General features: G+C 42.7%; 2 protein-coding genes across 5 annotated transcripts; one reads left to right on the forward strand and one right to left on the reverse strand.

Annotated features, from left to right (window-relative positions):
* The first annotated feature begins 3,091 nt into the window (after positions 1-3,091).
* znf276 (zinc finger protein 276) lies at positions 3,092-9,817 on the forward strand. Of its 2 annotated transcripts, none has more exons than XM_030097015.1 (12): positions 3,092-3,208; positions 4,733-4,929; positions 5,764-6,064; positions 6,137-6,183; positions 6,286-6,645; positions 7,083-7,164; positions 7,235-7,327; positions 7,408-7,512; positions 7,594-7,669; positions 7,757-7,874; positions 8,253-8,352; positions 8,442-9,813. In XM_030097015.1, exons 2-12 carry the CDS (start codon positions 4,749-4,751, stop codon positions 8,731-8,733), a joined length of 1,755 nt encoding a protein of 584 aa, XP_029952875.1. In that variant the 5' UTR covers positions 3,092-3,208; positions 4,733-4,748; the 3' UTR covers positions 8,734-9,813. The 2 variants fall into 2 exon arrangements, with proteins under 2 accessions (XP_029952875.1, XP_029952876.1); XM_030097016.1 differs by having other exon boundaries at positions 3,096-3,216; positions 8,442-9,817.
* On the reverse strand, positions 8,673-27,640 carry fanca (FA complementation group A). 3 transcript variants are annotated; one of them, XM_030097014.1, is made up of 42 exons: positions 27,459-27,640; positions 26,152-26,264; positions 25,268-25,349; positions 25,015-25,166; positions 24,423-24,518; positions 24,097-24,170; positions 23,892-24,001; positions 23,668-23,760; positions 23,497-23,551; positions 22,951-23,063; positions 22,077-22,153; positions 21,598-21,739; positions 21,331-21,464; positions 20,368-20,478; positions 19,119-19,214; positions 18,803-18,862; positions 18,088-18,170; positions 17,644-17,704; positions 17,510-17,559; positions 17,319-17,389; positions 17,145-17,243; positions 16,833-16,969; positions 16,666-16,736; positions 16,429-16,528; positions 15,773-15,963; positions 15,575-15,671; positions 15,281-15,460; positions 14,948-15,021; positions 14,720-14,848; positions 14,579-14,636; positions 13,683-13,834; positions 13,498-13,603; positions 13,364-13,423; positions 13,180-13,284; positions 12,527-12,639; positions 12,264-12,420; positions 12,127-12,189; positions 11,827-11,920; positions 11,472-11,547; positions 11,250-11,400; positions 11,074-11,172; positions 8,673-10,935 (listed from the first exon to the last, which is right to left on the reverse strand). In XM_030097014.1, exons 1-42 carry the CDS (start codon positions 27,535-27,537, stop codon positions 10,843-10,845), a joined length of 4,257 nt encoding a protein of 1,418 aa, XP_029952874.1. In that variant the 5' UTR covers positions 27,538-27,640; the 3' UTR covers positions 8,673-10,842. The 3 variants fall into 3 exon arrangements, with proteins under 3 accessions (XP_029952874.1, XP_029952873.1, XP_029952872.1); XM_030097013.1 differs by lacking the exons at positions 24,097-24,170; positions 24,423-24,518; positions 25,015-25,166; ... (1 more) ...; positions 26,152-26,264; positions 27,459-27,640 and having other exon boundaries at positions 11,074-11,157; positions 23,892-23,997; XM_030097012.1 differs by lacking the exons at positions 24,097-24,170; positions 24,423-24,518; positions 25,015-25,166; ... (1 more) ...; positions 26,152-26,264; positions 27,459-27,640 and having other exon boundaries at positions 11,074-11,166; positions 23,892-23,997.

Below are 27,640 nucleotides of genomic sequence, written 5' to 3' on the forward strand. Positions count from 1 at the left end.
CTTTAACTAAACAGTTGAACTGAATCCAGCAGGTCCTGTGGAGTTATTTCCTTTTATTTATGGATTACAAAAAAAGTGCATCAAAATTGGAACTTGCAATCATTTACTTTGTTTTGGTCTTGAAAACTTTCTTCTGTCTTTTTTTCTTTCACTGCTGGTTTTGTTGTTTTGGATTTTTGTTTTGCAAGTAACACAAATTGTAGGTTATTTATACAACGTAACACAAAAGCATTAATAACTAAGCCACTGGCTTCAGCCTATTCCTTTTCTTGGTCATTTGATGTGAACAATATTTGTCCATGTTTCTATTTTCTATGTTGAATCATGACAAAGAAATGTTGAATCATGACAAATCAATCCAAGATGGCAATGAGCCTTGACACATCACATTTTAAAACAGGTATTGTAGTATTTTCTGACTCTCCAGAAAAATCGGTCAGATTTAATGAGTGAGGAAGTGGTAGTGAGGGCAAACTGCTGCCGTCAATGCAAGAAATGAAGAACCACACACCCTGCAGGTTGCAATGCTAGGAAGATTCAGCCTGAGTCTGAAATCATGCTCTAGTCCTGACACGTCAACATGCTTAACTGGCTTCCTGGAGTCTTTTCTGTATCAATAGGACATCATGTATACATTAATCACTCTGGTCTCTTTTGGATTTTAATAGGTTTACCTTTAGAGCATGGTTTCAGACCTGCGCAGGTTATGCTTCTTGATGTTTCTAAAAATGTTCCTTCTGCTCCACCTCTGTTGCAGTTTTTCCTCAAGTTTTTTTTTTTTAATCCATGTCACTTATCTGCTACTGCACATATGTTGTTCTCTGAACGTTTCACTGTTTGTGGTGTAAATCACAATATCATATTATTCATTGCATTACTTTTTCTGTACTATTTTTAAAAGCATACTTGCAAAATTTGCTTAATTAAATCAGCTTAGTCACACTAACACAAAAGGTTTACTGATGAATGGTCGATATTACTTGTGTTTAACCCATTCCTGACCCTGCGGTGATCTCCACTGGAGCCCACAGACAACACCTTCAACCTCAACCCAGAATATATACAAGCTGTTATGTGATCTGTCTGACCTAACTTTAGTGGACTCCAATTTGGACCAGATTCTCAGGGGTCGATTCTTTCTTATCAGTGCACACCTGTCACATCCCAAGAAATCAATAGGCATCCAGAAGCCCCCACATTCCCACGACTTCCCTTAATTGCAGATACATTAATGCCACCTACAGTTTGCTCTTAATTATCATCAGTTCTATCACATGCAGAGTTTAGAGGTCATCCATGAATTGGCCAATAAAATTGAATAGGAAACGTATGGAATAATTTTTGGTGAAAAAGGTATGAGCACACCTACAAGTACAGTTGTGTATATTTTTTAACAAGTTTTGAGCACTTGTAAAGGTCAAATTTGGAGCTGTGTATCATAAGTTGTGTTTCTCTTCACAAATACAACACAAAACTGACACCCTCACTGGCCAAGCTGAAGTGAAATGTCAAAATGCAGACAGCATCAAGCAGTATCACAGATGTGAATCACGTCAAGTTTGTTGGTGGGAAGGCCAAACTCAAAAAACCCACAAGTATTTTTGGCCAGTGCAAAGCCAGCTGGCCGTAACTGGTTTACCATGGTGTGATTTTATTACTTCAACAAAAAGTGACCTGACAGTAGAAATGACTTGGCTTGATGAACCACTGGCTACTGAAAAGAAGATTAAACTTGACCCTTTTCATCTTAACACATACATAGAAGCATACCTCCTGAAATGAAAACAAAAAAAAACAAAAAATAAAGAAAAAACCAAATGGAACAAACAAGTGTGATGGTGAAATCTCCTTTTCATTCAATTAATTTTTAAATTACCTTTTGATTCATACTAAAACCATATACACAACTACACACACCTGCACACACAAACAGACACATGCATACACTTGCAAATGAACACTATGTTTTCAACAGATTTGTGGGAACATTCATTGAATATTTATGTAAAGGGATACTTACGTAAAGGTTGTAAAGGTCACTGTATTACATTTTACTAAATTACATTTTAATATATATTTTGTCAACTGTTGTAAAAAGTAAAAGCCACTTATAAAACATGCGCTCAAGCTGAAGAAATATAAACTAAACTACATCATGATTAAACATCCTTTGAATATTTGAAAAACAGTCACTGGTTTTTAATAAATGCTTCACACTGGGACGTCACCCTTCACATCTAATGGGCCTTGATAGTTGGACATTAAGCAACGATTTGCCCATAGCTGATTGAAGGAACCTGAAAAGGCCAAAGGAACGGTTATATCCCAGATGTGATATTCCTTCACCCTTCTGATGGCCCTCTCTACCAAGATCCACAGTCGGACGACACTCTGGGTTTTTTCTGTGTCCTTGCTAAACCTGGTCTTTCTTTTGGGCGGCAGGATCACGTGGGTTGCCCCAAATTCAGACAGCATCTGGTTGGTGAGAAAGCCTTTGTCAGCGAAGCACACATGGATGTGGATGCAGCAGGATCTGCGGATCCCTTAATGGCCTCTGTCTGTAGCCACGGCTGAGGCTGCAGCTCCCTGACCGAAGACCCACGGCACAACCCCCCCCCCCCCCCCCCCCCCCCCAAATGATCTTTCGAGATCAATGGAGCCAACAAATATTGTCACGAATAGTAGTTCAGCTTCACTGCTCACATATATCCCTTATTATTGACATAATAAATACCGTGTTAAGCGGAGGGAATGTATGTGTAAGCTCACTAGCTCCAGCTTTGCACTTGTGAAGAGTAGTTTGTAAGGATGAAAATAAATGGGTCAACACAAACTGCAAAAGTGAGTGGCACATTGATTGGATAACCTGAACACGAGTCAAAAAACGCTGTCCCTTCCCATCCTCACCAGGAACCCAAAATATATCAGCCCAGATTGAGAATGGGCTGTACAAAATACATTTTGAATGTCATAGCTTTATTTTCTCCCATTTCCCAGTGGCTGTACCTTAGTGTCATTTCCCCTCCAGCCGGCAGGGGGCGCGCTGCCTCTTTTCTCGCGGTTCGTGGCTCGTACACTGTTCTTCATTTCCGGGATGTTGACCCCGGGTAGCTGCACCGGATCCTCCAGCTAGCTCTCACCTTTGATTAAATCATCTCCAACCACAGAAAATATGTTTCTTCGGTGTTAGAACTCGCCCACTCTCCAGGTGAGCAGGTCGTTATCATTGCGTTCATTTTAACCTCAGTTTTTGACGCGAAAACGTGCAAATGTAACAGCTAAGCGGCTAATGTTAGCATCGTGAGTACAGAGTGTAAACAAACAAAACATCTGTTTGTTTACAGCCAGACAAATTGGGCTCAGTGCTAATAGTATGGGCAGAAAAGTTTAGAATATGTTCTTACCTTTTATTTTTTTTTTTACAATTGTATCTCTGCTTCCAATGTTTACAGATAATCAAAAATAAATAAATATAAATGAGTATTTGAAATCTTAAAGTCTGAGCCAATTTTAACGTTATTATACTAGTTATATACCATTATTAGCATCCATTCATCACATAATTTTAATATAAAAAATGTAATGTTATCTTTGTCATCAGTATATCAAACGCTCATTATGAGCCAATGTCTGTGTCATGATCACAATCTGTCGTTGGTTTCCTGTCTAAAAAAAGTAAAAGTAAAGAAAATAGAAAAGTATCTACCATTGTTGGCAAAGGCTTACCTTTCGGTTGTTTCAAACACATATACAGAACAATAAAGATCAAAATTGCTTATCCCAACCTCATTTTAAAACAAACCTGATTTAAAAAAAAGGTTCACATAATAAAGGGATAGTCAAAAACGAATAAAATCACATACGATTTTTAGATTAAAGAATACAGCATATATAAAAACTGCACTGGTTTTGTTTTGCCTTTCAAAGCAACTGTTTTAAATGAAAAAGCATAATTTTCAAAGTGTTTTGGGTGCTCATTTCCTTGGGAACGGTGCTTGGGGTCACTGAAAATCTTTTGGAAACTGCTCTCAAGGTGGAACTTTTTATCTCTGTGGAAACTGGGTAAAACTAAATATTTTTGTAACGCTGCTACTGGTCCTGCACACCATTGCTGTACCAAATAGTTCTGAAAATCCAAAACAAAGGTTCTTTTCTAAAGACCAGAGAGGTATTTTATTATTTACCTGACGGTTTCGGTTAGAAAAGAACCTTTGTTTTGGATTATAACTTGGAAGAACAATGAACCTTTTTGGACTAGTTCTGAACATGTTCAGTAAATGGACAGTAAGAAAAAGATTTGCTTCCAGAATGTCATCACTCCCAGTCCATATTCTTCTGCCACTTGGTAGTTTTAAGAGTTGACAGTCACTGTAATCACAGTTCAACTTGGTCGTTTGTCCATATGAATGTCCATGTTCTAAAATAAAATACAAAAACAATGCATTTTCATTTGAAACCTGTAAATGGGGCCTCGGTGTTGCCAACTCCCCAGGTGACAAAAACTTCCCAGAAGTCTGCAAAGACTTCCTCAGATCAATAACACAAACGTCTAAGTGCATCAGAATAGACATAGTCTTGTGCTCTAAAGTGAGATTATAAGATTGTCTTTACATCATTTGCTGCAAATTGTTGGCCTTTGTGCTGGTTTATATGTCTTTGCATGTTGTATCCACTGAGGCTGCTGTGATAAACTCCTAATAAAAAAAAACCTCCTTTATTTGCTCATTTGTAGATCAGTCTGCTGAAGCATGAAGAAGAGAAGCAGACGTCCTCGCCTTACTGGTAGGACGGCGAGCCCGGAGAAGAAAGGAAGCAGAGGCCGACCTCGGAAGACAGTTGCCGTCACAACCGATGGTTTCTATGGTGACAATGCTGGGAAATTGGACGACGGAGTAGAGAAACATGTGGAGGGAAAGTCCCGGTCCTCAGGTGAGTGGATAATGAAGGAAACAGAACGATCACAAGTTTATGATTTCAGCAAAAAGGTCTTTAGAAATTCCCACATTAGTTCCCACCTAGTTTAAAAAAACATTCCCCATCAACCTTATATACATCAAAGCATGTGCTTTTCCTATGAATCACATATTTCTTCTGCTGAGATCCACTCACAGTGCAGCTGTCATGCTGAACCCTGAAAATTCTGAATCGTTCTATTTCTTGAGTTTTTTAAATTCAGTTAGGGACGCACAGTTACCACTTTTTAAAGGATGGTTACAAGTTTGAGTGCCAACCTTTCGATGCCAGTACTTATTGAATGCAATGACAGTTACTAAAACAGCCTATGTGTCGACGCTAACATGAAATAATTTGAAATAGAGTGATAATAGAGAAATAATTTGAAATAGAGTGGATCAATCACAGCCCTCGCGGTCTGCGCTGTGCCAAACGTACAAAAAGGAGCTGATGGAGGTGAAAGAGTGTCGACTCAGACGCTGTTGGAGATGGTTCACGGACGGTGTCCCTGTTGAATTCGTTGCTGGTGTTGTACAAACTAGCTTTCGTCTCCTCTTAATCTTTTGGCAGAAAATAATTGACAGTCTGCCTTGCTTTTTTCATTATTAATACTGAAGAATCTCCACACTTCTTACATGACTCATCCTGTCTTGTCTACTTTCTGCTGATAGATGACGTCCTGTAATAGTCCCTGGGTCGTAACAGTCTTTTTACTCTTAAAAGTTCTCGGTATTGGTGCATCCCCAATTCACAGTGATTTTATTCCATGGGAATACAAATGAAAACCAGAAGCCGTGTTGTTTCCTGCAGGCAGACTGTCGACGGCCATGTGTCGGCTCTGCCACGGGAAGTTCTCCCCCCGCAGCCTCCGTCACGCCTTCGTCAAGTGGCCCCGCAACTCGCCGCAGGCGGCGCCGGACGAGGAGTCGCCGCTTCTCTTCCACACAGACTTCCAGCGGCTGGTGGGCGTGCCGCTGGACCGGGACCCCCGCCTCTCCGACTTCATCTGCAAGAAGTGCCACGCCAAGTTCTACAAGTGCCACAGCATCCTGCTGCGCTTCCTGCAGAGAGTCAACCTGCCGCCCGCCGAGGCCCTGGGGCCCGGGACCCGGTGAGACGCTGGGAAAAGACGGCGAGGCAGCAGGGAAACATGTGACCACAATCTGCTATCCTTGTCTTTCAGGAGGAATGTGAAATGTCCTGAATCCTCAGAGAACCACGGCTCAGCAGGTCTGCAGCTCAACTGTTATCCTCACACAAACCACGGCTCTGCTAAAGCGAGTGTTCCTGCAGTTTCATGTCACATCATTAATGGTGCCGAGTGTGTTTCAGCTCCTCCGTCCTTCACCTCCGACCCAAAGTGCCTCCACAGTCTGGTGCTGTGGGCTCACCAGCACGCCGAGGCCTGCCGCTCCTGCCCCGACCTGAAGGAGGTGCTGGAGGGTCAGTGCTGGGGGGCCGTCCGGGCCGTGTGGGGCTGCGTGGACGGCCACACATACACCATGGACACTCGCTACGCCGCGGCCTCCAGTGTCAGCGTGAACTTCGGCAGAGCGACAGTGAGCAGCAACGGGGAGGGAGATCTGTCAGAGGAGGAGCAGGAGGGGGAGGAGGTGGAGGAGGAGCAGCCCTCAGCGGGGAGTCCTGCAGCCACGGCGCAAAGCTCGCTGATGGAGAACTGGAGAGCTGAAGGTGAGAAGAGCCACTTCATTCTGACAGTCCTCATCAAACACACTCTTGTAATCCTAACAAACAGGAAATATTAATGATACATTTAAACATGATTGTTTCATACAAAAATTAGAGCTGCGGTAGTGAAGTGGATACAAAGCTCTAGATTTGTTGTTTGTGGTGTCCATCAAGGCTCAGTGTTGGGCCCCAAATGATAAAAGCTGGACATCACTAATATTTTAATAATGTAGTCAAATCAGTGTCCTTGAGAGTTTTCTGGAAGAAAAAAAAAAAATGCAACAATGATGTGTTTGTACTTGATATGTCGTGCAAATGGAGCCTAAATCACTTATTCCGTGTCTTGTTATTGGTTCGACTTTTCTGTTTTTTTCTTCTTCTTCTTTTTTTTTTTTTAACCAAAATCAAACCGCTCTCACAGGATTCTTGTTGTTTGTCAGATTTCTCTGTCCAGGACGAGGCGCTGTCCCCGTCTCCGGCTCTGCTGGAGGATCAGACTGCAGACAGCGAGCTGTCAGACAGGTCTGGACAACATTCACTCTTCAGGTTTGTGAGAATAATCCAGTGAAAAGTGTTTCTCTGCTGTTTCCAGGGTGGCGTCTGAGGAGGAGTTTGAGGGGAGCAGGAGAGGAGGTGCACTGCAGGAGGAGGAGGAGGAGCTGTTTGAGCCGTACTCAGACAGGAGGTGGGTGGTCCAGGTCCAGGTCCAGGTGGCCTCATCAGAGTCTGAACCTGTCAGTCAAAACGGCCTCATCTCCTCATCAGTGTCTCCAACAAGAGAAGATCCGGAGACAGGACGGCCCAGGAGCCCAAAGTCAAGAAGAAACCAGGACCCAAACCAGGCTGGAAGAACAAGTTCAAACCCAAAGGGTCAGACAGATGCACGCACAGACACGGACACACACAGACAACCATCATGTATGTGTGCATTGAAAGCTGATGTGTTTTCAGAGAGGAGCTCCCAAACATCTACAAATGTCCGTATCAGGGCTGCACGGCGGTCTACAGAGCCCCGGATGGCCTGAAGGTCAGAAATACAGACAGAGGTGACCCAGGAATGAGTGCGTATGTGTGTGTATGACACCTGTGAGGTGTATGTGTGTGTCCTCCACAGAAACACATCAAGGAGCATCACGAGGAGGTTCGGGAGCGGCCCTGCCCCCATCCCGGCTGCAACAAAGTGTTCATGATCGACCGCTACCTGCAGAGGCACGTCAAGCTCATACACACAGGTGGGCTCACACACTTCCTGTTTCATCCTCACCTTGCACTCTTCCTACTAGTATCAGTGACTCGCTCAAACAAATGGTTTCTAGCCTCGCCGTCAACATTTGGAGGGTTGTGACCTTACATTCAGATATGAGCAACCTTCATTCCCGAGGCCAATCCTAATTACTTCCTGAAGCAGTCAATAACTCTGACTTATGAACGGCCATTCTGAACGAAGCAACTTCCAGCCCTGAACTTACTCCAAGTAACTTGTATCCTTAGCATTGTAATTTAGCATAATCTAGGCTAATGGCTAGCATTCTGAGGTTAGCAGACTTTTGCAGGTCTCTTCTGCAGTGAACTTGTGATTTTTCTGTCTCAGAGGAATGTTTTGTTTCCAGAGGAGAGAAACTACATCTGTGATCAGTGTGGCCAAACCTTCAAACAGAGGAAACACCTGTCGGTGCACCAGATGAGGCATTCGGGGGCCAAACCGCTGCAGTAAGTACGGTGTCGATGAGTGTGATTGAGCTGGTGGTTGCCATGGCGATTTGCGCAGAGACGAGCTGTGTGTACTTGCCTCCTCCCAGATGTGAGGTGTGTGGTTTCCAGTGCCGCCAGCGAGCGTCCCTCAAGTACCACATGACCAAGCACAAGGCCGAGGCCGACCTGGAGTTCGAGTGCCTGATGTGCAGGAAGCGCTTCGAGAAGGCGCACAACCTCAACGTGCACATGTCCATGGTGCACCCGCTGACGCAGACCGAGGTGCAGCGGGGACCTGACCAGCCGCCGCAGCCGCCTGAGCGGGCGGCGGCTGCGTCCTCGGACCTGCACGCCGTCACGCTGAGCGGGGAGGCGGTCCAGCAGGAGCAGGACAGATGACGACTGCAGGACGCCACAAACTGTCCAACAGCAGCACTTGGCTTCTCCAACGCATCCTCCAAAAGAGACGCTCGGACTCCCAACGTCCTGCAGACTTCGTCTCTTGATGAAACACTTTGTTACAAACTCGTCAGATTTTCATTCATGAAAGCAAATATGAGGCGGCAAATCTGAGGATGAAGCCGGAGAGGAAACGGGGCTGGTTTTAACTGGTTTTAATGTTCAGTCAGAAGGACGCAGATCCACAGCTGATTACAGGTACGACGAGGTGAAAATGCGGCGTTCAAACAGGAACTGGTCTCCTGTGCTGGAGAGTCTCAGAAGAAAGTAAGGTTCACGCCAAAAGATTTTCACAGTCCCAGACTAGAAACAGAAAATGTTTTGTAAATCTGGGATTTTAACTGGAGTCAAAGCGCACCCCCGTACTGATTCGATTGTTGAGCTCGTAATTGCCGCTGTTACATGCCAGTCTTTTCCTAGTTTTGGGTTTGCAATAATATCAAACATACGTGTCTGATATCAACGCAAGTCTTTGTAAAATCTCAGTCTGAGACTGAGCTGTGAGTAAAATCTCTCAACACTTGTCTTTAGGTGTGAGTTGATAGGTTTCAAGGAGTCTTTTCCAGATCTTTTCAAAGTTGTCTAATGTATGAAAATCTTCAGTTTCAGCTGCAGTTACTGGGAAATGAATTCTGCAACAGATCTTGTGTTTACTGCATCAGGAAGCTAAAGAGTTAGCCTGGGGAGCTAGCGCCAGAAAATGGTTGCTCACATTTTCAGTTTCCTGTTTTCGCCTGTGAATTTGGCTCGATTGAGCCTTCAGACTGTGGTCAGGAGACACTGAAGGATTTTCTCAGACTGAAACAGCCGTAAGTTACATTTTGAGTGAATTCAAAATGGCTGCTGCACCTGACTTTACTCTTCCTGTTAACATTGTGGAAAACATGCTGAGCTGTACCCGAGGCATCAAGAAGAAGAGGTTACAATAGTAAAATGGTGAATAAATGCAGAATCTACATGTTAAACTGAGTCCTGTGTTTTGCTTTGAGACTAAATAAGCCAGAAGCCGTTAGCCTTGAAGTTAGCGTTAGCTCCTAAGAACCCTCGTTTTGCTCCCGAGCTGCTGATTCACCAAAGTAAACATCACAGCTGCTTCCTTTGTAATGTTAGCTCTTGATTTGTTTAAAGGTTTTAATTTCATTTAGGAATACTCAGAGCGGGCAAAGCCTTAGAAGCCCCTCTGATCTCTGGGGACCCTGAACCACAGGTGGACACCACTGATGTATCATTACAGTTCAGATGTGAATTCTCTCCATCAGTTGCCGATGAAAACTTATTTTTTCTCTAATTGATCTGTTGTTTAACATCTACAGCAAGGTGTTTTTTTGTTTTAATTGTGCGTTTTCATGGTGAAGCAGCAGCGGTTCATTCAGAATTAGAAAACCTCATTCAAATGCTCGAAATATCCCTTCAAGCAGTCAGAAATTTGTTTCTGTCTGTTTGAAAATCTGATATTTTAAACCTTTTCTTTGGTATGGAGGCCCAGAGCGCTCAAAATGTAAAAGGGTGTCTAAACAAACATCTTCAGCAACTTCACAACAAAAAAGTACAAATGAAAAACATTTATAACAACATTTTTCTTTTAAGCTGATTGCTCTCAATGTGCCTTTTTTTTCTGATATCTCAGACATGTTGAATTTTATTTTATTAAATGACTTTAAATATTACCAAAACTTCAGTTATTTTCCTCCATGATTCAATATTATTCATCTATAATATTTTATTTGAAGTTAAATAAATGTATTTTTTATAAGTAATAATAGTTTTTCTATTTTTAACAGTAAATTTTCATCTTTTACCTTAGAATCAAAGTTTTGATATTCTGGCTGATGGAAGAATTTCAGGTTTTAACTTATTTTAGTGTTTCTTTCAGTATGTGACTGAGAATCGGATGTTGACCTGTCAGTGTGAACGTCCTGACGGAGAAGGATTTCCGGGACTCTTCGCATTGGTCCAGTTTTTATTCGCTGATCTTCATGTAGCTGAAGAGTTTTTTTTGTGTGTGTGTCTGTGTGCTCAGAATGACCTCGTTCAGTCCGTTGGCGTCGCTCACAGGAAGTCCATCTCTGGACTGCCGCAGTCCGAGTGCACTGAGAGCGCCGCCGCCACCTCAGGGTCCACATCTGCACACTCACCCTGCAGCTGGAGGGAGAGCGAGAGAGAGAAGGAGCCATACTTACAACTTGGATTCACCACAATCAGCATCATAAGCTAACGAGGCAAATTTATCATTTCAATGAAGCATTTCAATGCTTCCATGTGCGTGTGTGCGTGTGTCACCTGTCTGAGCTGACCGGACGACAGAGCGTTGGGGGGCGACTGTGCGATGGCTCTCAGTAGAAACTGTTTGGTCTGTTTCAGGATCTGTGGCGCCTCCATCTAAGAACACTTTTCATGAGTCATTTTTCAGTTTGGGGCGGTTTCCATGGTTTCAACGAACACACAGGAGGACTTACCTCGTCCTCGGGGGCGTGGCCACTGGGTGGGGGCGTATCTCCATCCAGGAAGAGCTGCAGAGTCCTGATGTAACAGCTGACGGCAGCCTGAAGAAAGCCTGTGGCTCTCAGAGCTCTCTGCTGCAGGTCTGCAGACTGCTGCAGCAGCAGGCTACACACAAGAAACTCACTAAATACTAAAACTTTGTTAATAAAGTCTTAAAAGAAAATCGCTAAACTCACCAGCAAAAAGCCCACGGCATGAGCCTCGTGAACTCCTCAGTCGTCGCCATGGTAACCGACTGATAAACACTCCGCTCTAATGATTGTGGAACAAAACAAAAGGTGTGGTAAGGGTAGAGTAGAGCTTTGTAGTTTGTGGTAGTTTAAATGGTAGTAAGTGGTAGATTAAATTAAAGCCTTCATTTTATGAGGACCTGTTTCCGCAACAACAGTGTTGAAAACGCAACTTTTCAGAAATCCTCCGACTCCATCCAAAGAACATCTTTACCATGTAAACGCTGCGTTTTCACTTGAACCACTGTTGTGGAAACAGGACCTGAGGTGACGAGTGGAGCTAGAGGTCATAAAGCCGTACCGTTGGAGGTGAAGAGGAGCGGCCAATCAGACGAGTCCACCAGTACGGCGAGCAGCTCGGTACACGCTCCGAGCTCCGTTTCTTTGCTCCAGTCCTGCAAAAACAACCACAGAAGCACTGAAGCACAACCTGCAACTAGAACTGCCCAGTATTGAAAATGAAATGGAAAAAAATGCTCAACTTTTTTGGGGAATAAATCCAAAATGCATGAGTGTTCGCTCATTATTAGCATCCCTACAGTGTCAGAACCAGAACCACAGAACAATAAAACTAAAGAACTTGAAAGATGCTGTGACTTACTTGAGGAAACAGCAGCGCTGACAGGAAGTCCTTCACACTCAGGAAAAATAGGAAGACCAGCGCCTGGGAGCAGGAACAGCTGTGAGCTCAGGTTAGCCATGATGACTTGAATTCATGTTGGAGTCGAGCTGACCAACCTGCTTGTGTTGGGCAACTCGGTCCGGGTGGAGTGACCTCAGAGCGGCGCTGAAGCTCCGCCTCTTCACCTCGCCGCCCCTCAGGACTCGATGCAGACTGGCAGCAAGCAGGAGAGGAGCAGCGGGAGGCGGCGGCAGCGGCTCTTCTGCTTCCAGACTGCAGAACAGACGGTTAAAAACAGCTCATATTACCAGTGAAAGACTGTGTGTGTGTGTGTGTGTGTGTGTGTGTGTGTGTGTGTGTGTGTGTGTGTGTGTGTTACCTGCTGGCCCACAGCTGACAGTCAGTGATGAGCTGCAGCTGCTGCAGAGATTCTCCAACACACACACGACTGCACCAGGAGGACAGAACAGGAAACAGAGCAGGCCAGTGACACTACACACACAGACACAGACACAGACACAGACACAGACACAGACACACACAGACACACACACACACACACACACACACACACACACACACACACACACACACACACACACACACACACACACACACACAAACGTCAGTGTGTGAAATCGCCAGACTGAATTTTTTCTGATAGAGCAACGGTTTACAATAAGGACAAACACTTCACTGACTAAACCTGAACTTATATTTTCTTTGGATTTGGTCAAGTACAAGAATTCAAAACACAAACAGAAATGAGAGAGACATGAAAAAAACAAAAAGACTCTTGGAAATAAAAAGTAATAATAAATAGAAATCAAGTAATGAAAGAGAGAGAAAAAAAGATGCACATTAAGAGAGATGGACAAACATTAGGGGAGACATGATGAGACGTGTGATGATTTGACATGAGATGTGATGTGGTACGACGAGATGTGTGATGAGATGAGATGTGACTGAAAGAGATGAGACATGATGGGATATGAGATGAGACGTGTGATGAGACGTGTGATGAGACGTTACCACAGTGGAGATCAGCAGCAGGGGGCAGGAGGAGGAGAAGTGAGTCCACATTCTGCGTACTTCTTCTGCAGGATGATCACAGCGTTCAGCAGCACTGAACAAACCCTGCAGAGCAAACACCAAGCATCAGGCGTGTGTGAGAGTGTGTGCATGCGTGTGTGTGTGTGTGTGTGCAGGAACTCACTCTGAGCAGGTGTGTGTTCAGGTTCAGAGGCAGCAGGGCGGCCGAAGAAGAAAGTTTCCTCTGAAACGGCAGCAGACTGAAGTGAGAAGCGGTTCCCCACTGAGAGCTGGAAGGTTCTGAGATGTGAGCCTCACCTGGTGCTGGTTCACATGCTGGACCAGTCTGTCGCAGTCCAGCTTCCTTCTCCCTCCGTCAGTCTTCACTTTAACCAGGATGAGAGCCGGCAGACACAGCAGCACCCTGACACACAGCGGGCAGAGTCACGCCGAGTCCAGACGCTCCACAGCCACAAACATCATCACGCCGACACTTTGTAGACCTGTTCCACGTCTGCAGCGTGCGCTGCAGGCTGAGCTCAGAGCCGACGCTCGGCGCCGCCGCGGAGGAACATCGCTGAGAAATCTCTTCAAACAAAAGGTCGCACAGGTCGAATCTGCACAGGCTGCTGCTCTGCATCTCACACACCACCTCCTGTAAACCACACAAATGAGCTGGAGCACTATTATCACAAGCACACCATCACACAATATTAGGAATTTCAGGGGAAAAAAACATTTTCTAAGATTTTCTCTTATATTTACTTTTCACAATTTGCTGTAATCTGTCTCCAACTTCACCCCATGAAACTAAATAAATACCACATATACAGTATAATGCTTAAAATTAGCTAAATATTCCATTGATATGATTAAAAAAAGTCAGAAAAGTATAAATATTAACTGTTATATGTGAATATATCTTCTTGCAGTACCTAATTTGTTAACTTTTTTTTATTCTAGGATATGATGCTAAACTGAGGCCTATAGTATAATCAGTGGAGAAAGTTAGCGACCTGTTAGCACTGGCATCATATCTCACTCAGGAGAATTTCAGGTTCATTTGATTTTTTTTCTTTTGAATATTTAAGTTTGTTCCTGATACAGTATATTTCTTGAAAAGAACATTTTCACATATTGAAAGAAAAATCTGAAGTACAATAAGTTTGACACCTGCAATCTTAAACAGCTTTCTCTTTAAGACAAACATGTTTAAATAAAATAAGATTTGTTCATCATCTGACAATTACCAAATGATTTCTATATCTTTAAATTAGAATGTTGGAATCTTTAACCAGCTTTACAAAGACTTTGCCCTCAGTGGGTTTCCCTCTGTTCTGAATGGAGGGAAAGTTTGAGCTGATCAACGGCATGGATCAAACGTTGCGTTAACTCTCACCTGTAACCTGGAGACAATGTCTGGAAAACACGTTCCTCTCCCCGACTCTCTCAGATCTCTGCAGACATCAAACACAGCAGTAGAATCTTGAAGGGATCAGAGCTGAGCAGAGTTGTGTGGACAAGAGTGTGTGAGCAGCACCTGAGCTGCTGGTCCATGACGGCAGTGAGCAGATGGGAGCAGAGCTTCCTCATGTCTCCACCGCAGCCTCCGTCCTCCTCTGGACGGGGCAGGTAGAACTCCGAGCACGCCCACTGCTGGTACTCCTGCCTGCAGAACCAACGGCAGTCAAGGAAAAAAAAAAAAAACAGAGACAAAATTGATGATTTGTGTTAAATCAGATGTGTCTCTGTGTGTTTCTTGTCTCACCGCTCAGCATCGGACAAAATGTCTTCACCTCTCAGGACTCGGAGCTCGACGCTCAGCCACTCTGAGAACGACAACTGCACAAAAATAAGAAACGGTTATTTCGTCTAATAAATCAATTAATTTAAAAATAAACAATGAAAGCATTTGTGTTTTCATCTGTAATGGACCCCGCCAAACACAAAAGTTTCCCCTTTTCACTTGAAACTGTCATATAAACAGGTTTCAATAGAAAACAACTGTCTCTACTGTCATCATTTCACAACCCGTCACTGATAACAAAACCTTAAGACCTACAGGAAGAGGAATCGCTCACAGAGTCCCAGCAGGTTTCACCTGATGCTGCGCTCGGTGCTGCAGCTGCTGGAAGCCAGCGTGGCTCCACAGCTGTCGGGCCGTCTCCTTCCAGCTGTGGTCAGAGTGAGTGACGCTGCTCCACAGGCCGGGCTGCTGCAGAGGAGCAGCAGCAGGAGTCCTCCTCACTTCAGGCAGCAGTCGAGGGAGCAGGTAGAGGAGCTAAACAGAAACAGGAAGTTTTACAGCTTCTGCAGACACAATGAGGTAAAACGGAAGGAGGACGGACCGGGTCAGCCTTATTTGACTGGTTTAACCTGGTTCTGGACTGACTACCTTCTTATAGAGTGTGACCGGGATGAAGTCCTGCTGTTGTTGCTGTGGTGATGATTCTCGTCTGCAGATCCCGTAACACACCGCCGACAAACACAGCCTGCATGAAAACACCACTTTTACTTTTCTAAAGTTAAAGAAATGATCAGAACAGTAAAACTGTCCAAAAAACAGCCCATAAAAACACAGAGCAGAGCTCACCGCACACAGAAGATCATGTCGCTGTGCGTCCTGCAGACCAGCGCCGAGCTCACGGCGTCCGACACGGACACCGGCTCAGGCTGAGCGCTCGGCTCCAGCTGCACCAGAGGATTGTGGGATGTGGAGGCGTTATGAAGGTGGACCATGAAGGCCCCCAGACCCAGTATGTGGGCGGGGCTTAGCGACGTGCCCTGCAGAAGCAACGATGCAGGAATCGCTTATCTTTCAAATGCATGTAACACCAGCAAACTGAATCATTGGGATTTGTTTGACACTAAACGAAAACCAACAAACAAAAGAAACAACAATTTGTCATTCAGACATTTTGAAAACATGAAAGAACCAAATTTCCCTTCCCCTCGCCTCAGCTGTGTACTTAAATCGAAAAAGCAAAATGACAAGTATATCATAAATATAATAATGTGGTAAAATATGAATACATTCTTGTTTGCAGAGTTCTGAATCACATTTTCTGCTCCCTTTGCATCCTGTGTTTCCATGTACTGTTCATTCATGCTCTGCAAGTTTAGCAGAAAAGAAGAGTGTGATTAACTAAGATTAATTCTCAAATTTAGCCAACTGATGTAAAAATGTTAAAGGCCTGATAGAGAACGAGTTTGGAAAATACGGTACTGTGTTACTATTGATTTGTGTACCTGGTTGTGGAACAGGTCCCAGAGTCGGTGTAAGAGGCCGGACAGGAGTTGAGTGTTGGTGAGCAGAGTGTTGACGTAGCTGGAAGCCCACGGGCTCTGTCTGCAGAAAACAGTCACAGGAAAAAACACTGTCAATAAATCGTTAGCTCTAAATATGAATCTATGTCAGGATCGTATCATGCTTGTTGCTGGTTCTTCTTGTTGTCATGGTTCTTGATTGTATTTGTGAGAACTCACTTGTTTGGAGGGTTTTCTCGGGAAGCTTCTACGACACACTGACAGAAATTTCTCATGATCGCATCGATCACCTGAGGATTAGAATAAATAAAACAATCAGAGGGTTATAGGCAGTCAGAGGACACAGACCGGTATGTGGTGATTGAACGACATGTACTCGTACGTACACTGAGGTGGAGGTCAGAGGTCGGAGGAGCGTCCACCTGAAGCCTGATGAGTGTCTGTCCATGGGTGGGCTCATCAGGACCACCGGGGAAAACCACGCTGAGGGTGTGTGAGATCCTGGAGAGCTGGGCCGACATCTCTGAGAGAAAACACCACACACACACACACACACAAACAGACACAGAAAGTGAAAAAATGTTTGAGTAAAAAGGGTTAGACATTTCTAGGTTCCATTTGAGCTGGAAACCATTCAGAAAACCAGTTTTAAACAATCAGGAAGAATCGGAGTCTGTTAGTGTGCACACACTGCCGACCTTCATGGTCTCCTTTCACGATGAACTCCGTGAGCTTCTGCAGTTGGACGTTCAGGACCTCCAGGGGGTCGTCGCTGGAGTCCGAGCACTCTGCCACCCCTGAGAACAAACCCCACCGTCACCTGATTACACTCAGGAAGAAAATCCTGTTGATGTGAAGTCGAAAATACCCACTCTTCCTCTGCCTCTCTCTCTGACAGGACTCCACGTAGGATGAATACTGAGCAGCGGGAATCTTATCTGCTCTGAATGTCAAACAAAAAAACACGTCACGACAGGGAAAACACACCCGACACATAAAAACAGGTAAAACATTTGAGAAAGTGTGTTGTAGCGACACATGAAGACGGTCTGAGGTTTCTCACTTTTTCAGAGCGTCGATGAAACTCATCTGAGCGTCGGACTTCACTGGGAGCTGGGGTCAAAGGAAATCATGCAAACATTATTGGCTGGAGGCCAACAGAGGGACATACAGCGAGGAGGAGGAGGAGCAGCTCACCACTCTGGGTGTCAGCAGAGCCGGGAGGAATCGAGTCAGAAAATACGGCCTCCGGAAAATACTGAGGAGAGAAAACGGAGTGTGTGTGATTTAAACGGAACACAATAAACAGACTGGTCGTTTCATGTGACGTTGTTTGGAGTCACTTCGTGATCATTTTAGTGTCATTTTGTGGTAATTTAATGTGACAACAGTTGTTCTTTATCTGTTGTGCTCATTTTTTTGTCATTTTGTCTTTGTTTGGTTGGTTTGTGATCATTACAAATAATCTTTTCGTGTCTGCTGTACTCATTTTGTGGTAGTTTGGTGTCTTTTAGTGGTCGTTTCATGTCACTTGGTGTTTGTTGTCAGTGTTTTCATGGTCACTTTGTGTCTCTCAGTAGTTCTTCTGTGTATCTTCTTGGTAGTTTTGTGTGTTAGTGTGTTTCTCCCTGTGTTTCTGACCTGGCCTCCATGACTGTAGCAGAGATTCTGCCGGTGGTTTCAAACAGAGACACAGCCTTCTGTACGTCCTGCACAGCCTGACACTGAGGTGGTGCATACACAGACACACACAGAGACACAAACACAGACACACAAAACCAGCATGTACCAGTCAGATAAAATCATACGAAACAATAAATTTCTGACAGTTGTAATTTTTTAAATCTTCAACTTTAAATCTAGTTTTTGAGTTTTGTAAATTTAGAATCAAATTTAAATTTAAACTAAACATTTGACAAATCCAGTGTCTCCCTCTCATATACATTTAAATATAATATAAATTGACATCATAAAAATGTCAATTAAATAATAATATCAGCACAGGTGTACAAATATACATGTAATATAAATACATAAAACAACCAAAGCAAATGTTTTTGCCATATGCAATTATTTCAACACAATGACAAAAGTCTATTTAAAACTAGTGAAATGAGAATTTCAATCATTAACCTTCCAAAACTAACTTTTTTCTGTGTCAGCATGTTGCTATAGACAAATGAATAAACACATTAGATAGAAAAGTAACTGAGGAAAAAGTCAGAAAGACTCAGAGACTAGAAATATATGTATATAATATGATAAAGATTCTTGTAATTGTTGTCAAACTGCTAATAATGTCTATCGAAGATTTTACACTGCAATACCCAAACCCACCACTGTGTGTCACTGTTACCTGCACTGGAGCACCTGCAGCAGAAACATCCTCATATAACCCCATGTCCTCCACTGACTCCTGCACGCACGCACACGCACGCAATCATGAATAAAAGCACACATCGTAAAACATGCAGCAGGGGTCCATTAGCACAGAGTGGATATTCAGACTGAGAAACACCAATAACCCCAGCAATGCAGAGTGAGTGTGTGTGAGTGTGTTGTGCTACTGGCACACACGTTGAACACATACATTAAAGAGATGAACCGCAGGCCGGCTCTCCTCATGTGACCTGGTATTGTCTGTGCGTGTGAGTGTGTGTGTTTTTTTTTACCTTTAGGTCTGCCAGTCTGGTCTTGGCCAGGGAGACGTACTCCATGAGGAGGCCGCGGTGCTTCAGGGGGACGAACGGGGGGTGGAGGATGTGAACCTGCCTCGTAGAGGAGGAACACAAAGTAAACCAACTCACACAGATTAACACACACTGGAAGTCTGAACTCTGTCTGAGTCAATCCGACTGAACGGAGACACATTTTTCAGCTCTTCACGCTATTTAATCCGAAAACACAGAATTTAGAAATAAAAGTAAAATTGAAAGCAGGACGTTTGAGAAGAATTAACACACACATAAAGGTCAGGAGTACTGAGAGACAGACATAGAAATTAAGACCCAAATATAGAAATGGATATTCTAGAGAGCTAGACAAAGATAGAGAAGTTATATAGACATATAGCTCTACATAAAGTTAAACAGACAGATAGTTTTCAATATATGGAGAAAGATACGTATAGAAATCGCTAAACCTTTCCCATTTATCCATAAATAATGTGAATCTGTACATATTCTTCAGTAAAATAATTAAACTTTATTTATAACAGTCTATGCACAAAATTGTTGGTGCCCCTCTATTAATGACAGAAAAACCCACAATGTGACAGAAATAATTTCAATTTGACAAAAATAGGTAAATAATAAAGTAAGTAATTATAAATCACAGGTGTTTTCAAACTTGTAATCAGTCAGTCGGCCTATTTATTGTTTTTTTGTATTGCTGTTTGGTGACAGGGTGTGTACCATATGGACCAGAAGAAGTGAAGGAGAGTCGACAAGTATGTTAAAGGTAAAGACCGTCTCCAAGCAGCTTCATGTTCCTGTGAGTACAAGACCAGCAGGACTGGAGCCAAACTCCCTGAACATGGCCGCAGGAGGAAAACAGTTGATAAACTGAAGACATGGATGATGGGAAAGGTCGCAAAAGAGCGCAGAACAACCTCCAAGGAAATTAAAGATGAACTCTAGGGTCAAGGTACATCAGTGTGAGATCGCACCATCTGTCGTCATTTGAGCCAAAATGGATTTCATGGGAGACGACCAAGGACACAACTGTTGAAATCAAATCTTAAAAAAGATTTGCCAAACTGCATGTTGACAAGCCACAAAGCTTCTGGGATAATGTCGTTTCGATAGTCAGGTATAGAGACAGAAATAAAGAGGAGATAGAATTGAAATATCGAGATGGATAAACTTCCAGAATAAAGATCTGAGAAATATCTGACGCAGGCTGAGTCGCCTGATGCGTCACCTTGAGGTACTGAGGAGGTTCAAAAGGAACCAGGTCTGACAGGAACTTCAGCAGGAACACCAGAGACTTCTTACTGCTGGCGTGGAACCCAGTGCCTCCTCCGAAACACATCTGAGAGCAGAGACAAAGCCAAACACAGCAGACGATACAAATCATCATCATACTCATCATCACGGTCATGAGAAGCTCCCTGAACCTCAAAGATTCACTGAAATTTCAACAACTCCATCAGATTTACACAAAAAAAGGATCAATTCTATGAATTTAACAGTAATTCTTTTATGAATGATTGATTTATTTTCTGGTCACAGCTAGAAACAATTCAGATGCGAACAAAAACAAAGTACTGTATAATTTAAATGACCAAAAAAAAGACATAATCTCATTTATGACGACCCTATAAATAATATATATTTCCACTCTCTCTTCAGAGCTTCTTGTTTTTTAGTTTCTCCATTTTTGATTACCACCAGCAGCATTTTTTTTTAGCTTTGTTTTGTTGATGTTTTGTATCAGGAGCTCTACATTGTCACATGGTACACGCTTGCTGGAGGGAATATTATCAGGAAACACTGTTAACTTCCACTGCTCTACAGATGATGCACAAATCTGTCTAAGAAACCAGATGAAACTAAACAACTCTCGAAGCTTGTATTTCAGACATAAAAGTCTGAATGAGTCATAACTGTCTGCTCCTAAACTCAAATCAAACAGAAGTTATTATATTCAGCTGTCATGTGGAACCAGCTCCCAGTTTCAGTTAGAGAGGCTGAAACAGTCTCTACTTTGAATATTAAACTTTTTATATTTAATACAGCTTACAGTTGGAGGTGGTTCAGGACACCCTGGACCATTTTCTAGTGAAGCTGCTGTAGGTCAAGACTGCTTTAGACTGCTGGAATCACTGAGTGTTGTTATTATAGTTTTTCTTTTTTAAATGATTGAGTGATTTGATGGTTGGACCTTGAACCAGTGACTGTAGGAGGGGAAGATGGCGGGTCCCTCCAGCGAGGCCTGTCGAGCCAGTAAGAAGGCTGTGATCATGTTCTCCAGGTCGTAGCCGTGGAACGCAGCGCTCAGCAGCCTGGACAGCAGCTCTGGAACCGAGCACACACTCACCGTCACTATGTCAAAATGTATAGTTTCTCCTCACAAATCTCCAAACTACAAACAAACTGATTCCTTCCATAAAATATAAGGTAAATGACTGATAAGTGAGTCCGGCGGTACCTGTGAGGCCGTGCTGGGCCGCGCTGTAATAAACCAGCACGGTGGAGCAGAAACTCAGGACGTGTTTCCAGTTGACCTCGTGGGTTTCTAGAACCTTCTGCAGGTGAGACAGAAGCTGCTCCACGGTGAAGATCCCAGACAGCTGCCACAGGAAAAACACAATAAGGAGGAAATGTTCATTTCATGCTGGTGTTTAGCACTTTATTTAAAAAAACAATGTATTCACCAACTAAACAAATGCGTGCTTGATTTTTACTCTGGATCAAATCTAGACAAGAAAATCAATATTAGATGTTTGTACAAATACGAAGCATTATATATTGTAAAATTAGGGACAAAAGTGAGACAATGGGAGTCCCTGCTGCACATGCTCCACTGAGCAGGTGCAGAACAACTACTGACTATTGCTGTGAGGGGAACGAAGGGATTCAAGGCAGATACGAGGCTGTGGAAAAGGTCTTCAAGGTTTGATGGTTTACCTGACGCAGCAGAGCGATCAGCGTGTGGCTGGATTTAGCAAACGTCCACTGGCTCTGCAGACTGATGGCGTCCGACACTGAACACACCAGAGTTCACCAGGTTTATTCTTCTTTCATTTCATTCAGTGTCTCTCAGTTGCTGTCAGATTCAGCGCTGCACAACAAATGCTCCAACAACCCGAAATTCACATAATCGTAGCACAAGTTGGAACACAAAATCCAAATGCTTCCTTTTGTTTTCGTGCAAAGAGGGAAAAAACACTTTATAACAAAGCTGCAAGCAGTTTCACTTCTTTTTGCAAAAATCTAAAGCTTTTAAAGAAAAAAAGGTGTAAATTCAGTATTAACCCAGTGAAATCTATAAAAGAAAAAACACAGGGCTGCATTTGAATTAATTTTCTGCATGTTTTTATGCTTTTTTTTTTTTTTTTTTTTTTTTTTTTACAAACTGACCTTTATCATACTTGTTTAGCTGCAGACCTTTTTTCCATTAGATCAGGGCTGTCAAACACATTCTAGTTCAAGGGCCACATACATCCCAATTTCACCTTGAGTGGGCCAGACTGGTAAAACAGCGCCATAATAACCTTTAAATGTAAACTAAACATTTGCTTGGCTGTGGTGCAGCGCATATGCGATGAAAACATCTTTATTTCTGCAACACAAACAATTATATGGAAAACGACTACAGTCTCTCAAGATGAAGACAATTTTAATGAAAGGTTTGATTGCAACATCCAACTGTTGCATTATGGATGTTTTGACAAACTCATCCTGACAGCGTAGCTTTTGAGGCTAATGCTAGTTTGCTAGCTTTGATGGCAACATGTCAGACATCTCAGCTCGGGTCTCAGTGTCTAAACGGAGCCTTCACCTGTGAGCTGAGGCCTGTAGGTGAGAGTCTGTGTGAGGGAGTGGGTGAAGAAACGCTGCAGAGCTTCGGGTGAGGCTGAAACTCCACAGAGCGAAGCCTCCAACACTTGAATCCTGAAAGAAACCCAGCACGGGTGAGGAAAAACAAGAAAAATCTCAAAAATCATGTATTTAAAACAGATGAAGATGAGAATTTATGATTCAAATAACACTTTAATTCAATTGATAAATGACGCAAACACGGAAAAAATGCTTAAAGGTTGACTGAGGAAGCAGAAAAATTACAAAAATGTCTAAATTTAAATAGTTTTTTTTATGGGGAGTTACAGAATACAGCTAAAGAAAATATGTCTGTTAATTCAATTAAATATAAAACATCAAAAAGTGAAGCTGTGTGAAAAAAATTGACATTATTTTAAATATAGAAAATATTGGCTTGTGTGAGAATTACATTTTGATATATTGATATATTTTCCATTATATCTTAAGAAATTAGACTTAAAGGTCTTTTTTCTCCAATATGGCAGAAGTTAAATGGTTTTAATACCATCGCTGAGCTCCTCCTGCATCAGACTGACTTGAGTCCACAGAGTCCAGAAGCCCTGAAGACAAAAACACAATGAAATGTTAAAAAAGTGGGACTGAAAGAGAAAGAGAGAAGCTCGGTGACAGCCTTCACGAATTAAAGTGCAGTGCTGAATATTTGATGCAGACTCACAGAAGAGCATGTCGTCCAGCACCGAGCTGCACAGCGCAGAGATCTTCCGCTCTGCAGCGGCATCCTGACCCGACACCAACACACCCACCACAGCTGCAACACAGCAGACATAATCCAGGGTTTATTTCAAAAACCACCACCAGAACAGTTATGTCAGACCACACGTGAAGCTGCATCAGTCAGTGGGAGGAAGATGCTCCATAATCTGGACGTTTGTTCGGTACCTGACAGAACTTTCTGCTGGACCTGTCTGGTCTCCTCTTCTTCCTGTGGAGGCATCCAACCACACAGAGCCTTCATCTGAGACACCAACCAGCGCCTGACCTCCTCCTCACTGACGGGGCAGAAGGGGGCAGTTGTGAGCTCATTGATCGGGATCAGAAGTCCAGTGACCGCTGCATGGTGTCTGTGTTGCTGATTCTGTCTCACCTCTCTAAGATGTGCTTCAAAGTGAGGACGTTATGAACGTGGAGGTGGTACAAAACCTCCAGTTTTGGAAGGTTCTGAAAAACAAGACAGCAAATATCCTGCGTTGATGTATTTGAATTCATGTTTAACTCTCAAACTGTTCTCCAGGTAAAGGATCCAATATAACCTACATTCTTATACACCAGTGAGGTTTGAAGGCTTGAAGATAAAGTTAGATTGGAGTCCGTTAGCAACTTCTACGTTCTGCTCTTCACATCTGGAGAACAGCTGCCAACGTCAGTCCTTCAGACTTAAGATCACCGCCGATAACTCTCCACCCCCCTCACCTGATGTTTCCTGATCTCCTGCCCCAGCAGTCTGGGGCAAAGGACTCCCTGAGAAAGCAGCTCCCTGCTGGACTGCAGCACCTCAGCCAGCCGGGTCTGCAGGGGCAACAACAGCACATGAGAGGGGCTTTTAATGTGGGACACCAGAGCTCTGCAGGGGGCAGAAAGAAGAAGAAGACAGAATAAAAAATGCGGATGTTCAGCAGGAAAACAGAGAGTCACGATGATGTTTGTTAATTAGCAGTTTAAAACTTCTCCATTTAGTCTCTCTATGTGTGAAACCTCTGATTTCTCTCCTGATAAGACGAGCCAAACCACACCTGCTGTGCACGATAAGACACTTCATACGAAGTTTAACATGTGTGAGGGTCACGGAGCTCCTGTGGTGAGAGGAAGGAGCTGGAAGTTATATTTTTTGCGAATGACTAAAATTAATTGCACTTTTCTTCTGTATTTGAAATCCAGGGATTTTGAATCTTCAGACCATGAATGCTTTAAGACACTGAGTCCAGTTCAGTCAGTATTTTTCAACATGTTGATAAGTTTGAGGTATATTGCACCACTCTGGTTTTCAGTCACATACAGTACTCACCCTCTGAGGTGGACTGAGCATCTGCCTCTCCTCCTCCTCCTCTTTCTCCTCTTCCTCCTCTGTGATCTCCATTAGGCGCTCCAGCAGCATCTTCACCGCAAGCCCCGGCACAGCGACGTTGAGCCGAGCAGCCCGACGCTTCAGCTCCGCCGCTGATTAAATAGCAATGTTAACGTGTTTCAATCCGGAGCTCCACTCCCACTCCTCTCACCTCTGTTTCTATTTAAATGTGTAGATTCAGGCCAAAACTCACCAAGCATGGAGCCGGCGACGGCCGCAGAGACGCCCTGATATTCACGGGCTACATTCAGAGTACCGCACAGTGCTGCTGCATCCTGCAGGGAAAAAAGGCAGAAAAAAAATCATTTTAGTGAAGCAGAAAAGCTTCACTGAAAAATCTATTCTCCACTTCACACCTCCACAAAAACTGTGGTCACTTTCATTTGTGACCAAGCTACATTTTTGAAACAGAAACAAGAAAAATCAGACAATCACAGATGAGTTTGTACTTTACATTTGTGTTATTTTTGTCAATTCCTGCAAGAAGTCAAATGCAATCACATCATATTCTTAGAAAAGAATGTAGCCCAAAAATCCAAAATGAATATTACAAGGTCCTGAAGTTGCCCTCTTGCTGCCCTCTCCTCATGGTACATACATGTCTGATATATCAAATGAACTTATTCTGGATCTGTTGTCCAGAACCTTCTGCAGATTCCTCCTTCAAAGTTTGAAGACCAAATAAATATCTCTTTTGGAACCAGATTTTGATCTGGATCTCAAATCAATTTAAATCACAAAATCTACTCACTAATTTTTGAGTTCTTTTTGAGGTCCTGCTAAGCAAACAGAAAACCGACAACAAAGAACACATTTACCTCCAGCGAAGGTAAATAAGCACACAAATTAGAAAAGCACTGTAAACAACATCAGCTCCTGTATAAATATGCACAGTATTTCGCATGTTTTGCTTGTCGTAAAGGCTTTTCTTCATATAAGGGAACTATTTGCATATTAAAGGTTCAAAAGATAATCTGATTTTCTTTTCACAATGTAGAATTTTGCTTTAGTTCATACGAATACATTTTTAAAACTGTAGCTCACTGTTTTGTTGCCCCCCAACTCTTCCCCTCTTACCCCAACCTCCCTGAACAGACTGCTGAGGTCCTGCTGCTGCTCCAGCAGTTGGATCACCTCCCCTTGCAGCTGCTCCTCATCCTCAGGCTTTGGCTTTTTCAGCACACGACCGGCTGGAAACACAAGCATGAGAAAGTCACTTTTGAATCTTAATTTTGCAGCTAAACTCTGCATTTTACATCTAAAGACTAAAGAAAATCAGAGATCAGTGATACATGCAAGGATGACTTAGGAGAAGAACACAAGATGACAATTATACACAAAACCCGAAGGTAAAAGATATTAAGTTATCCCAGACAAAATCCCTCAGCTTAATGACAACAACAATGCTATATCATCACACATAGATACACTCACTAAAATGCTAATAATCTCGATTAAGGACCACAAAATAACAATAAATGGACAGAAATACCTAAGAAGAAACACAAAATAATGACAAAATAAAAAACGAGAAGAATTCATATAAAAAAAAAACAGGCACAGATAGTTCAATATTACTACAAAAAAACAAGACTCCAAACTATCACAAAAATAAACAGACAAACAAATGAGAAAATATGAAGATAAATCAAATATCTATAAAGAATAATTTTATGGAAACAAATACATTTCAAAATTACACAAAAAACTACATAAAAATTCAAAGAAAAGGACCACAGAAACACTCATACGTTTAACTGAGGAAAACTATATGACCAAAAAAAGTCATAAAACAGCGAGCCAGCAAAATAACAAAAATAAAAAAAGATGTGAATGTCAATAGAAAGAATCCATAATGATCAGAAAAAAATTACAAACATTCACAATGTTCACGAAAAATTAAAAAAGACCAACAGTAACCAGAAGAAAACTCAACAACAGAAAGAAACACAAAAATCTCACGTTGAGAGACAAAACAACCAATGACAATGAAATGACAACTACAAAGGAGCCTAATATAGTGCATCCAAATAACAATAGAAAAACAAAATAATGGGACATACAACAGATTAAACATCACACAGTAAGAAAAGAAATAAAAAACACACATTTATTAAAGCAATTTGTAAAATAACAGACAAAAACTAACATGTTCATTAAATGTTTACAAGTTAAACCAAATTCTACTTTAAAAAGTATACCCTTTTAAGCATGCAAGCTATCAGCTCAAATAATGTCTTTAAAGTTACTATAAAGAAGCCACAGTTCAACTCGGACCCTCAGTGACCTTTCGGGTATGATTTAAGTGACAGAAAACCTGAATATTTTGTACTGTGTTGAATTTCTGAACGTTCTGTGTTCCGTGAACTCCACTGAAGACTCACCGAGGAGGCTCGACACGCTCCTCTTCTGGGACACCGACTCACAGGAAGCGCTCACTGACATTTTATTGGAGCCGAACATTTTCGAGACACTTTAACAATATGTCACTTCCACTGAACTGCAAATAACGAAGAACGCTGAAACGTAATCTTTTATGTCTTCATCGTCTTTCAGACCCGTGTTG

This window comes from Salarias fasciatus, chromosome 7 (assembly GCF_902148845.1).
Source record: "Salarias fasciatus chromosome 7, fSalaFa1.1, whole genome shotgun sequence".
NCBI lineage: Eukaryota > Metazoa > Chordata > Actinopteri > Blenniiformes > Blenniidae > Salarias > Salarias fasciatus.